This window comes from Nelumbo lutea, chromosome 3 (genome assembly GCF_056320005.1).
Source record: "Nelumbo lutea isolate HS-2025 chromosome 3, American lotus-T2T, whole genome shotgun sequence".
Taxonomy (NCBI): domain Eukaryota; kingdom Viridiplantae; phylum Streptophyta; class Magnoliopsida; order Proteales; family Nelumbonaceae; genus Nelumbo; species Nelumbo lutea.
In genome coordinates this window covers 108,844,567-108,858,623 of record NC_142686.1, presented here as the reverse complement: position 1 = coordinate 108,858,623, position 14,057 = coordinate 108,844,567, and the positions used below count along the sequence as shown (strand labels likewise).

Below are 14,057 nucleotides of genomic sequence, written 5' to 3'. Positions count from 1 at the left end.
AGAGAAGAGTTGTCTAAATGTCACATATTCTCATCATAGTTACATGGAAGTGAAGTGAATTGTGTTCCTGATTTTCTTGCAAATTTAGTCATGTTGTGATTTGGGCTGGTTGTTGAGCTATATTTCATAGGGAAGGGCTACCCCATATTTGTCTAGCGTTCTGTTTCTTAATTTAACAAAAAAGAAAAACTGTCCATCGTTTGACTCATTTCACACCACCCACCCTGATATATATTTTTTTAATCAAAACTAACAAAGAAAATGAAATCATTCATTTGTTGTTATTATTAATTAACTGGGTCAACATACGTAAAGCCATGGCAGAGCTTGCCAAGTTCATATTCATTTCAAGTGGGCTCAATTTGGCCACCTAGTTTGTTTTCTTATTTGGTACGTACAATTGATAGAGGTTGGATTGAAAGGGGAAAGCCTGGAGACTTGTTGAGACCCCAGTGTTCTGCCACGTATAAAACTTATCTTGACTGTTGGATCTATCAATTTCATAAATGATAAATTGATAATCACTCCGGATGAGCAAAAGCAAAGACAAACAATTAATTCGTTGAATTATTGAAAAGCATGGGGAGCCGAACCAAAGGCAGCAGCTGGTAGGTTAATCATAAAATCCTGTTGCTAGTCATAGAAGGGTACTCATATTTCATCAAGTTCATTAAAGGTGACTCAGAAAATATGGGACGAGTGGACGACTGCCAATTGACGATTTATAGTGTGTACCTTATTGATGTAACTGTTTTTCATCACGTACTATTTTTTATGATGTATAAATTTTTTGGTTAAGTATCTCGTTATTTAATCCGGTGGTAACGTGCCTTGGTGATGAGCTACTTGGTGATGAACTGCCCAGTGGCGAACTTCCTGGTGGAGAGCTACCTAGTGGTGAGCTCCCTACTAGGCGGCCTGTGACTTAGAGAATGGTGGAGCTCCCTGGTGCATCACAACCCGACTGCCCTCTGCATGAGGTGGTCTTCTTTCCTTTGTAGGCAGTGGGAGCTGAGGGACCTACGAGAACTCCATCTTTTCCTCCTCTTTGTAGGCGGTGGGAGCTGAGGGACCTGCAAGAACTGAATCAGAGGACCCGGGGGTATTTTTCCGGTGGGGGCTCTCCGACACTTAATTTAGCACTCTGATTGTAGAGAGCTTTGAAGATGATATTGGAGAAACGAGAGAGCTAGAGAGTAGGGATTACCTCCATTTTTTCCATCCTCTCCCCGTTTGGGGGGTGAGGTCTTTATATATCGGAGTCCTCGTAGGTTAGGTGGGTGAAAAGCCTCCAAACGGTAAGACTCGTCACATCCCGTCGGAACTGGGGTATGGTGGTGAACTCCTTGAGGTCGTCAGGCTAGCGTTTGTGTCAGGCGGCCAGGTTGTTAGGTCGGCGCCTGTTCCAGGTTGTTAGGGCGGCGCCTGTGTTAGTCGGTGGATCGGTGTCTGGGCCAGGTTGTCAAGTCGGCGCACGTGTCAGTCGGTGGGTCGGTGTCTGGGCTAGGTTGTCAGGTCGGCGCCTGTGTCAGTTGGCAGGTCGGTGTCTGGGCCAGGTTGTTAGGTCGGCGCTTGTGTCAATCGGCGGGTTGGTGTCTAGGCTAGGTCACGCAGGCCGCGCGCCAGGCCACACACAAGTCGCGCAGGCCGCGCACAGGTTGCGCCAGGCCACGCGCAGGTCGCGCTAGGTCGTGCCAGGCCGCGCGCAGGCCGCGTGCAGGTCGCGCCAAGTTGCGCCATGCCGGCTAGACTGGTGCCCAGGTGGTACACCAACTTCGTAAGTTGTTGCCTGGGTGTTTGCCTAGTTGTCACGAGGTGCCACGTGTCGCACTTTCACTGGAGGGCCAAATCTGCCCTCATCACTTGCCCCCCACTCCCGAGCTGAGAGTAACTCAGCAAAGGGAGTAGATTTCTTCTTTTGGCCCGTAAGTTGATGAGCTAGTAAGTGTTGATCCCATTCGTTAGGCTTTGGGAGCCGCCTGTATGTAGCGAGCTGCCAGTAAGGTGAGGAGGTCTCTGCCAATTCAATAGTGTAGCCCTTAGGCTTTGGGGGCAACTTATAGTTCAATTTTGCTGATTTTGCTCCTGCTGAGAAAGCGACTGGATATTTAGCAATAGTGTAGCCCATAGGCTTTGGGAGTGACTCATAGTCTACTCTTCTTTGACTTTTGCCCGTGCAGGAGAGGCGACCGGGTCTTAAGCAGTAATGTGGCCTGTAGGCTTTGGGAGTGACTCGTAGTCTACTCTTCTTTGACTTTTGCCCGTGCCGAAGAGGCGACCAGGTCTTAAGCAGTAATGTGGCCCGTAGGCTTTGGGAGTGACTCGTAGTCTACTCTTCTTTAACTTTTGCCCGTGCTGGAGAGGCGATCGGGTCTTAAGCAGTAATGTGGCCCGTAGGCTTTGGGAGTGACTCGTAGTCTACTCTTTTTTGACTTTGCCCGTGCTGGAGAGGTGACCGGGTCTTAAGCAGTAATGTGGCCCATAGGCTTTGCCTGTGAGGTGTTGAGCTATGATTGTGCTGCATCAGCTTCGTAATGCCGGTCACCCACTCCTACAAGAAGCTACTAGGAGCTCGACCTTCGGGGGCAACACTACTAACTTTAGGTCGCCAGCTCACATGGGAGCTTTGGAAGGCTCGATTGGTAAGGGCACCTATGTAGTCTGTTGGCTGCCAACTCCCGCGGAAGCCACGAAGAGCTCATCTTTGTAGGGGGGACCTTGCGGAGAGGACTGATGAGGTATTATCTGAATTGAAAGTAATATTGGTAGAGCTGCTTAGCCTGTTAGCTCCCTGCGTAGTCTTTGAGTTCATAAAAAATTAAACTATAAAGTGATAGCTTCAATTTCTAAAAAGTGAGGACTTAGCTTTGGTAAGATGAGAACTTAGCTTTTGTAGGATGAGAACAGAGCTTTTTGTAGCGTGTTCCCATAGATAGTGCCAATTGATGTAACCGTTTCTGGTCACGTACCATTTTTTGTGATGTATAAATTTTTTGGCTAAGTACCTCGTTATTTGACCCAGTGGTGACGTGCCTTGGTGATGAGCTACTTGGTGGCGAACTGCCTGGTGGAGAACTGCCTTGTGGTGAGCTCCCTGGTGGCAAACTGCCTGGTGGCGAATTCCCTACTAGGCAACCTATGACTTAGAGAATGGTGGAGCTCCCTGGTGCAGCGCAACCCGACTGCCCTCTGCATGAGGTGGTCTTCTTTCCTTTGTAGGCAGTGGGAGCTGAGGGACCTGCGAGAACTCCATCTTTTCCTCCTCTTTGTAAGCGGTGGGAGCTGAGGGACCTGCGAGAACAGAATCAGAGGACATGGGGGTATTTTCCTAGCGGGGGCTCTTCGACGCTTAAGTTAGCACTCTGATTGTAGAGAGCTTTGAAGATGATATTGGAGAAACGAGAGAGCTAGAGAGCAGGGATTACCTCCATTTTTTCCCTCCTCCCCCCGCTTGGGGGGTGAGGTCTTTATATACCGGAGTCCTCGCGGGTTAGGTGGGTGAAAAGCCTCCAAACGGTAAGACTCGTCACATCCCGTCGGAACCGGGGTACGGTGGTGAACTCCTCGAGGTCGTCAGGCTAGCGTTTGTGTCAGGCGGCCAGGTTGGCACCTGGGCCAGGTTGTCAGGGCGGTGCCTGCGTCAGTCGGTGGGTCGGTGTCTGGGCCAGGTTGTCAGGTTGGCGCCCGTGTCAGTCGACGGGTCGGTGTCTGGGCCAGGTTGTTAGGTCGCCGCCTGTGTCAGTCGGTAGGTCGGTGTCTGGGCCAGGTTGTCAGGTTGGCGCTTGTGTCAGTTGGTGGGTTGGTGTCTAGGCCAGGTCGCGCAGGCCACGCGGCAGGCTGCGCCAGGCCGCACGCAGGTCGCACAGACTGCACGCAGGTCACGCAGGCCACGTGCAGGTCGCGCGCAGGTCACACAGGCCGCACGCAGGTCGCGCAGGCCGCACGCAGGTCGCGCTAGGCCGCACACAGTCCGCATGCAGGTCGCGCCAGACCGGCCAGACCAGTGCCTGGGTGGGTCACTAACTTCGTAAGTTGTTGCCTGGGTCAATCATTTAACTAGCACACAAACACACTAGTTACTTACCGCAGGGTCAAGAAGAAGGCAAAGAGTGTTGTAAGTGTGTGTAGTAGGAAGACTACTTCACGTTTGACGAAGTCTTCTGAGACTCCAATCCCAGACTCTTGGTAGTTTTTCTTTTAGGTTTCCGACTTTTAGTATTTCTCAAGTAGAATCAGACCAGGGATGAGGGATCCTTTCCTTGCTTGCTTTGGTTATCCACCACTTCAAACTTCCAACATCCAACGCCTCTTCAATCTTCAAAGCTCAAACCACGTCTTCTTAAATCCTCCAAGGATTCAAACCGCGTCTTCTTGAATCCTGCCCGTATATTGATGCCTTAGAGGGGCTATTAGTAAAGGGCTGCAATTTTAGATTTCTGAGGTCGAGTGCAGATTTGCAGTTTACTTATCCCTTCTATTTTTAAAGGAGAACTAGCGGAGGGACTCTACTTTGTAGGGGCTGGAATGGAACTGTCGACCCGTTGACTTGGTTTTGGCTAAAAACCATTGAATTGGTCAACGATTTATTGATTCAAGCAGTCGAACCATTGACATGTTCAATGGTTTTTGACCGTTTATTTATTTATTTTTCATTGGGAACCAGTCAAGCAACCGGTTCCGTTTTATCCTAATCTCGGTCCCTATGCAAAAATCGTTGAATTGGTCAACGACCCATTGACGCATGTGGTCGAACTGTTAACCTGTTCAATGGTTTTTGGTCATTTTTTTTTAATTTTTAAAATTTTTGTTGTCAGAACAAGCCATCCGTTTGAACTGAATAGTCGAACTGTTGATCTAAAAACCGGTGGCCAGAACGATTCTGTCTTCAGGTTGTATGAGTCACACGCTCGAATGACATAACACGTATGGTACTGCTTAATGGACCTCAGACACTAAACTTTTTGCCTGTAATTTTTTGTTAGAACGGGTTTTCCATTTTTTTTTTTTAATTGGGTACCGTCCAAGAAACCAGTTCCGTTTTACCCCAATCCCGATCCCTGGCAAAAAATTGTTGAATCAGTCAACGGCCCATTGACCCGAGTGGTCGAACCGTTAACTCGTTAATCCATTCAATGGTTTTTGACCATTTTTTTTAATTTTTGTTGTCAGAATGGGCTGTTCGTTCGAATTGGATGGTCGAACCATCAACCCAAAAACCGATGGCCAAAACGGTTCCATTTTCGGGTCGTATGAGTCACATGCTCGAATGACATAAAACGTATGATACCGCTTAATGAACCTCACACATAATTTTTTGCCTATAATTTTTGTTGTCAGAGTAGATCGTTCGTTCGAACCGTCGACCCGAAAACCGGTGGCTAGAATGGTTCTGTAATTTTTTGTTGTCAGAACAGCCTGTCTGTTCGAATTGTCGACCAAAAAAACCAGTGTCCAGAACGGTTTCGTTTTCGGGTTGTATGAGTCACATGCTCGAATGACATAACACATATGAAACTATTTAATGGACCTCACAAACTCAAATTTTTGCCTATAATTTTTGTTGTCATAACGGACTGTCTGTTTGAACCGGATGATCGAACCGTCAACCCAAAAATCGGTGGCCGGAATGGTTTCATAATTTTTTGCTTGTAACTTTTGTTGTCAAAATGGGCCATCCGTTCGAACTGGATGGTCGAACCGTTGGTTGTTAGAACGTTACTAACAACATTTATCAATAATAGTAAGTAATTATACTATTTAATAAAATAACCACTAATGATAGTTTTAATAATATTATTTAGTTATTTTTAACAAAACAGTAAATGTTAAATTTATGCATAGGATTTATTAACAATATTCATTAAATTAATAATTACCAAAATTAAATTAAATTAACAGTATTTATCAGTAATAGTAATTATAATATTTTATTAAATAATCAATAACAATACTTTTAATAAAATTTTTAATTATTTTTAATATAACAATAATTAATAAATTTATTAACATTATTTATTAATAATAATATTTATAATTTTAATTTAAAGTAAAATTAAAGTAAATATCTATTTATTAACAATATTTATAATAACAGTAATTAATAATTATAATCACTAATTATATGTTTATTAAATTACTGTAATAATCACTAATTATAACAATAATTACTAAATTTATTAACAGTATTTATTAATAACAATATTTATAATTTTAATTTAAAGTAAATATCTATTTATTAACAATATTTATAATAATAGTAATTGTTAATTATAATCACTAATTATATATTTATTAAATTACTGTAATATTAGTAATTAATTAGCAGTATTTATAATTTTAAAGTAAATATCTAGTTATTAACAATATTTATAATAACAATAATTATTAATTACAATCACTAATTATATATTTATTAAATTACTTAATAATCAGTAATTATTATAACAGTAATTACTATTATTTCTATAACAGTAATTATTATTACAATAATTATTGGGGTGCTCTCACGTTGGAATCTACTCGCACGAGTAGATTCCATTTGCTAAATGGAGAGAAAGTCTATATATATATATAAAAGATAAAGTGTGTCCCTTCTTGCTACAGCTATTCAAAGTGTGTCCCTAATAATCTATTTGAAAAACCTTTTGATTAGTTAATTAGAATCATAAACGTGGTAACCAATTAAGTGTTTATTGTCAAAATTCATGGGTGGGTTTTTATTGATCAAAACTCTTTCGATATTATATCTTTTTTGCATCATAGATTTTCCCTTGATTCTTCTTACCGAGATTGATGAATGAATTAGCCATTGGGCTGTAAAGTGTAAGACATAAGCCTGTGTTTGGTTGCAATGCAAATAAATTTGCACTGATACAAAACTATAGCAGTGCAAATGATTTGAGTGAAAATTCTGACCTATTTCTGTTTCAAATTTTAGCTTATTTTGTTTGATTGCAGTATAAATGAAATAAATTAAGACATGAAGCAGAATAAAGTAAAATCCAAAACAAAATTAAACAAGAATTTGCATTTTTTACATTTGCACTTCCATGCATTTGTACTAGTGCAAATAAATTTGCACAGCAACCAAACACAACCTAAGGAACTGTTGCTAAATGACAATACCCAAAAAATAAGAAAATATGAAATTTTATATATACAAATAAATAGACACACAACACACATACACACATACACATTAGAGAGGACATGTGTCCTACCATGGCCATTTTATACACTAATTTTAGGTTTTAGGGGTTAATTGTTTAAGATTTAAGGGTTTAGAGAGTTTAGAGTTTAGGGTTTAAGATTTAGCATTAGGATTTAGGGGCTTAGGGTTTAGAATTTATATTTTAAGGTATTATCCTACAAGATTTAAGGTTAGGGTTTAGAATTAGGATTTTAGGATTTTAGAATTGAAGATTTAAGATTAACCCTTAGGGAATTGGGGTCTAGAGTTTAGATTTTAGCATTTAAGATTTAGGCCTTGTTCGTTGCGGATACTAGTAGGGGGGAAAGATTCTTCCACGCTCTTTTTGAAGATTTAGGCGGGATCCCCATGATAAATATGTTTTCCCTAGGTATCACTTACTCTGGAAAGTTAACTTTCTCGATTGGTGAGTAAATGTTTAAAATACAATATGCTAAAAATGCCCATTAAAATAATATAGTCCAAAAAACATGTACTTGGGCCTAAGGGTAAAAATGAAAAAAGATAGAAAAATTAAGGGTAAATTTCTTAAACTATCCTTATGGTTTAGCCAATTGACTAAGTATACCCTTACAGTTTGACTATTGTCTAATGCTACCCCCACTATTTTTGATATTTGACTAGCTCTACCCTTACTGTTAGCATCCGTTAACTTTGTTTTACATGTGACATCACAAAACTAATATATTTTTCAAAAATTCCTAATATACCCTTTCTACATCCATTCCTAAAAATATCCCTTCCCCTCAGTTCCTAAAATACCATCCCTAAAACCTCTTCGTCTCCATCTTCGAGTTTCCATCTCAGTTTCGTGTGGGGGCTTTCTTCCTCATTATTCCCGCATTCTTAATCTCAAAGGCTTCTGCATGTAGCTAGCAAGCGTTTTAGTTCTCTCTTACTTCTTTATCCATTTCAAATGAAAACCCAAGAGCAAAGATGTCAATCATCCCAAGCATCTTCAATGGCCGACGAAGCAACGTTTTTGATCCCTTCTCTCTAAACATTTGGGATCCTTTTTAGGATTTTCCTTTCACCTTTTCTCTTACCACACCTTAATTCCCAATCGAGACGGAAACATTTGCCAATTCTCGCATTGATTGGAAGGAAACCACAGAAGCCCATGTCTTCAAGGAGAAAGTGAAAGTTGAACTGGAGGAGTCTTACAAATCAGTGGAGAGGCAGACAATATAGACAATCATCTAGGTGTGAGTTTTGACTAAAACCAAGAGAGGAATAAATTTGAGTGGCGATTGTTACTACAGTTTCGTCGGTGGTCTTTGCACCACCGTTTTTTCATCTTGAAAATCTATAGTTCTGACAAAGGTTAGACCTCTGTAGTTCCAAAGAAGAGAACGAGAGGGTGAGGGAAGAGGGGGAAAGGCCATAACTGTGATTCCCCTATAGCATCCGACCTCTGTAGTTCTGGCGGTTCCAGAGAAGAGAATGAGAGGGAGAGGGAAGAGGGAGAAAGGCCGTAACTGTGATTCTCCTATATCATTTGACCTTTGCAGTTATGGCAGTTCTGGAGGTTCCGGAGAAGAGAACGAGAGGGAGAGGGAGAGATCTAAGAGAGCTACAATTCCGGCCGTAACTACAGGAGTCTTACTGTTGCCCGATCTATTGTTCTAGAAAAGAGAAGGAGAGGGAGAGGGAGAGATCTACAGTGGAGGGTAAAATAGTCTTTTTCATATCTCCGTTGGTGCACATAAATGACTAAGAAGGATTAGTCAATTGTTAGAAAACTTTAGGGTAATTTAAGACAATATGTAAACAATAGGGGTAGAGTTAGTCAATTAGCTAAACCATAAGAGTGCTTTAAGAAAACTTCAGGGTAAAATGGTCTTTTTCATATATCCGTTGTCGCACATTAATGACTAAGAAGGATTAGTCAATTGTCAGAAAACTTTAGGATAATTTAAAATAATATGTAAACAACAGGGGTATAGTTAGTCAATTAGCTAAACCACAAGAGTACTTTAAGAAATTTGCCCAAAAATTAACCACTTACCCGGAAAAGTGGGTGAGGCAAAAGAACATGAGAAAGTTGAGAGGCCTAATTTACCTAGATAAATTTAATAAAAAAAGAACATGGATTAATGCATCACTGCAAAACACTTTCCCAAATAAATGCATTTAACTGAGTAACTAGCTTCTCGATAAATGAATAAGGTCTTAAGGTTAGGGATTAGGATTTAAGAAATCAAGAGAGTAAAGGTAAGGGTGCCTACATCTGTAGCAAGCTCAAAATGAAAAAAAAAGATGGGACATAACACACAATTAGTATTTCGACTAAGCAAAAGTATTATTTGTTTTCTTTGGATGTTACAGAATGTGTTCTTTCACGTCTTTACATCAAATGTATATACAGGAAACTTATGCAACGTACAATTGGAAGAAGAAAAACTATCAACTTACTTTTCATATATTGTTGAAATAATTCATGGTCGAATTAGCTCCACGTACAACACCAAAATAAGTTTAATGCAAAGTGACAGCCATATCACCTCTGCTGAAAAATGGCCTCTTGAATAGATTTGAAATTTATTACAAGAAAGAAAGCATTCGTGTTTGGTAGTCGGATGATGAATGCATGGGTTAATGGTTTATTTCTAGACAATGTAGTCGAAACTGATGGTTGAATTATTGGGAGACCACTTAAAATTTTCCACTTCATATTAATGAGTGACATGACATCTTAATTTTGACATTGGTAAAGTATATAATTGATTTTGGTCATCCATCATAATCATATTACTTGAATGAATTAAGGTTCTTTAGGCTTAATTTGGCCACGTAGCATGTATTTTTTAAATACAGAAAATCGTACAATTGATAGAGGATAGTGAGGGGAAACAAGGAGACATGTTAATATTCCGCCACGTTTAAGGTTCCTTGGCCGTTGGATCTATCAATTTCACTAATGATAATCACTCCTTGAGCAAAGACAACTTTATTAGTTGTCAACTTTGTATGTTTCTTGATTAACACCTGATCACCTCTGTCAGTGTCACCTACTTTGTTGAATTGAACAATGGATGGTAAGAGAGCCAAAGGGCAGCTGGTAGGTTAATTAAAAAGATCCCGTTGCTACTGGTAGGAGGGCACCCAATCCCAAATTTCAGTGGTGAGTCTGAAAATATGGGATGAGCGTCAAATGGCAATTTATAGCATATAGAGACAGTTGAGTGTATGAGAGTCAAGATCACCTGTCAATAAAACAATTTCCAACACCCTATCAACATCATTTGACATAGTATTATCTTATACATGGTGGGTCCTATTTTTATGGTGAGTCATAGTTTCATAGAATCCAGCTTTGATCAGTACAAGCTTGTGCTCGCACTCGTTCGAATAACCTTTTGCAATCTTGCATTGGAAATATCTCCCCATAAAATAAAATACACAAGTAGGGAGATATTGCCAATGCAAGACTATAGAGACTGTTCAAAAACGAGCATTGCACCGACCGAAGCCAAACTCAGTTTCATAGTGAGATGTATGGTGTTAGATCAAGTTGGTAGAGTGTTGGAACTTGTTTTGTTGGTAGGATACCCCATCTCAGTGTAATTCATAAGGAACTGTTGGTAAAAGACAATTAAAGATCAAGAAGAGAAGAAAACAATGCAAAAGAAATTGTATTTCTACACTTGTTGACTAGAGATACTTGGGTACAATATATAGAAAAATAATAAAATAAAAAAGGGAAGAAAAGAAAAGAATAGGCAATTGCCTATGTACAAAGTTTCTTAATTAATTTATTTACTATTTCAGCTATTTCCAAACTTGGAAGAGAACTTCCATTGTAAACTTCCACTCTTGTAGAGTTACCACCTTTAGATCCTTCTTCTTTCATACTAGTCAACCCATAGCTTTCCTTAATATGCCCCCTCAAGCGAAACTGGGTTAGAAGCACATGAAGCTTGGACCATAGGAAATCACATCGGATGGAGGAAAGAGGTTTTGTAAACACATCAACAAGTTGACCGTTAGTAGAGATATATCGAAGCTAGCAAGTACCCCGGGTCCATCCCTCAACCACACTATGCATGTTGAGAAGTTAGCACACCCCAACATTGAAGAGATACAGGTGCTTCCAATACAAGCCGATTCCTATTGGATGGACCCCATCCTCACCTATTTGCAGCATAAGCAACTCCCCTCTAACAAAAATGTAGCGAGGAGAGTCCTACATTAGGCAGCCCACTACGTTGTGCTCGAAGGAAAACTTTACAGGAGGTCTCACCCTGTTCGAACTCTGATGCCTCCGTCAAGAAGAGGGTGAATACGTGCTCCGAGAGATCCATGAAGGCATCTGCGACAACCACCTTGGAGGCAGAGCCTTAGTACAAAAATCACTAAGGCAAGGATACTTTTGGTTGACTATACAGAAGAATGCAACTGAGCTAGTGCAGAAGTGTGACTAGTGCTAGAGACACTCCAACATCTCCCATTGGCCATCCACAATTCTTTTGGTCCTCAACAATCCGTGGCCCTTTGCCATGTGAGTAATGGATCTCCTCGGAGCCTTCCCTCAAGTCAGCAGGAACAGGAAATACCTCGTCGTCACAATAGACTACTTCACCAAGTGGGTTGAAGCTAAGCCCTTGGTGACCATCACGACCAAGATGATCCAAAACTTCTTATAGAAAAACATCATCTGCCACTTTGACATCCTCCACATGCTCATCACTGACAAAGACAAGCAATTCAACAACGCCAGGTACAGAGTGGTGCGCGAGCCCCGACATCAAGCAGTAGTACACCTCGGTAGGCTACCCCAAACCAACGACCTAGCCGAGGTCACCAATAGAACTATCCTGGAAGAACTGAAGACAAGATTGGGTAGAGCCAAGGGGCTTTAGGCCGATAAGCTATACGACGTCCTATGGGCCTACCGGAGGACAACTCGATCAGCCATGGGTGAGATCTTGTTCAATTTAACTTATAGGACTAAAGCTATCTTCCCAACAAAGATCGACCTACTGATGCTTTGGACAGAGGCGTACAATGAGGGTGAGAGTGATGAAGAATTGGGAAATAATCTAGATTTGTTGGAAGGTGTCCGAGAGCAGGCTCAACTCAAAGTTGCAGCCTATCAGCAAAGAGTCGCCCGTTACTACAACTCTCAAATGAAAGAGCGACACTTTAGAGAAGATGACCTCGTCCTTGGGAAGGTCATGGTGCCCGAGCTTGGCGTTGGAAAGCTCAGCCCCAATTGGGAAGGGCCCTATAGAACTAGGCAGGTGGTCGACCCTGACACCTTTCAGCTAGAGTACTTGTGCGAAAGATTGGTACCTCATACTTGGAACTCCGAAAACCTCTGGATATACTACTAGTAATGATATAATTTCTTGTACGAAAAGCTTATCGATGAAAAGTGCAAAGTTCCTCCCACTTTGACTCAAACTTTATTGTAAACGTTTCTACTCCATCCAACTACTAGGACCCCTCGGCTACACAACTAGCTATAGTACACAACCTTTACCAAGGTTATATGCTCAGACTGGACAACGGCCAAGGCACACGACTGTCGGGGAGTCATACACCTACTCCCCTTTTTGCTAAGGCAAAGAACCTCGGGGACCTCGGCCAGGGTATTGGCCTGCAACATTGGCCCACTACTTAATGAACAAATACACTAGAACAGACAAGTTACTTCTTTAAGGCACCCCGTGACCTCGACTAGGCACCATTTGCAGAGCCTTTGACTACACATGGGTCCATACACTAAGTCCCTAAGAAAAGTTAGGCTTGGAAAGTAAGACATTCACCTCCCTTTCCTTCTCGCTAAGGAAAGGAGCCTCGAGCCCTTGGTGCAAAGCTCGACCTCGACCTAACCACCTTGATAGGGATGGAGAGCAAGACAGGAGAGCTAAGGCATACACCTCCATTTCCTTCTCGCTAAGGAAAGGGGCCTTGAGACCTCAACGACGAAGCTCGGCTTTGGCCTAACCCCCTTAACTTAATTTCCTAAGCGAATAGATAAGTAAGGAGCAACAATTTTTTTTTTTTCTACTTGTGACCTCTTGGAGGGGGCATCGACCCCTAGCACAACAAAAAGAAAGCATAAAGAGAAAAGAAGAAAAGGACACAAGTTGGACAAAAAATCTATACATTCATTCACTGATGTATCATTTTGAGCTTTAGAAATAAATTAGCCTCAAATGGGGGAGGGTCGATTCTCTTACAAAAACAAGTACACAAAAAAGAAGCAAGGAGACTTCAGAGCTGTACGGGGAGGATAGACCAAAGGAGACTTCAAAGCTCTTTAAGTTTCAACTTCCACTCGTCGCCAACTTGAACCTCGGAGGGCTGCACAATATCGGTAGACCTCGTCCCTTCAGCCACCGGATCGAGTTGAACTCCTAGCTGGATGACGTCGAAGTCAGGTAATAGAGCCAACACCTGGGCCTTGGTATCTTTGATGCCCTCCAAGTAAGAAGTGACGTCGGACTTGACCATCTCAATCGCATAGGCCTTGGTGGTCTTCCATTCTTTAACTGCCTGGGTTGAGGCCTCCTCTGCTCTCTTCTCGACCGCCTCGAGCTTCTCCTCAACCTCGTTCAGAGATGCCCGAAGAGTCCTTATCTGCTCCCTCTTGCCCGAGACCTTGGCCTCCATATCCTTTCGGTGGTCGCTCTCCTCACATGTCGCGTGAACGGTCTTCTCTACTTTCTTCTCAGCCTTAGCCATCCGCCGTTCCAACTACTCCTTGTCCTCCTTGAAGTCCTAAGCTATTGTAGAAAGACTTCGACTTTATCACAAAGGCCAACGAAAGTCAAAGACGTCTGCGGAGAACAAACGACCGTCAATTAAGTGAAAACAAAGCAAAAAGGAAAACTGACTA

The 14,057-nt window shown here is 41.8% G+C and overlaps 1 protein-coding gene across 1 annotated transcript; it reads left to right on the top strand.

Moving 5' to 3' along the window:
• Window positions 1–12,126: 12,126 nt before the first annotated feature.
• LOC148867518 (uncharacterized) lies at window positions 12,127–12,546 on the top strand. The gene has a single exon (XM_088976486.1). It carries the CDS (start codon window positions 12,127–12,129, stop codon window positions 12,544–12,546), a length of 420 nt encoding a protein of 139 aa, XP_088832612.1.
• The last annotated feature ends 1,511 nt before the right edge of the window (window positions 12,547–14,057 follow it).

Excerpts from the sequence above, each read along its gene's own strand:
- LOC148867518 (XM_088976486.1), top strand. The coding sequence starts at position 12,127 with ATGGGTGAGATCTTGTTCAATTTAACTTATAGGACTAAAGCTATCTTC.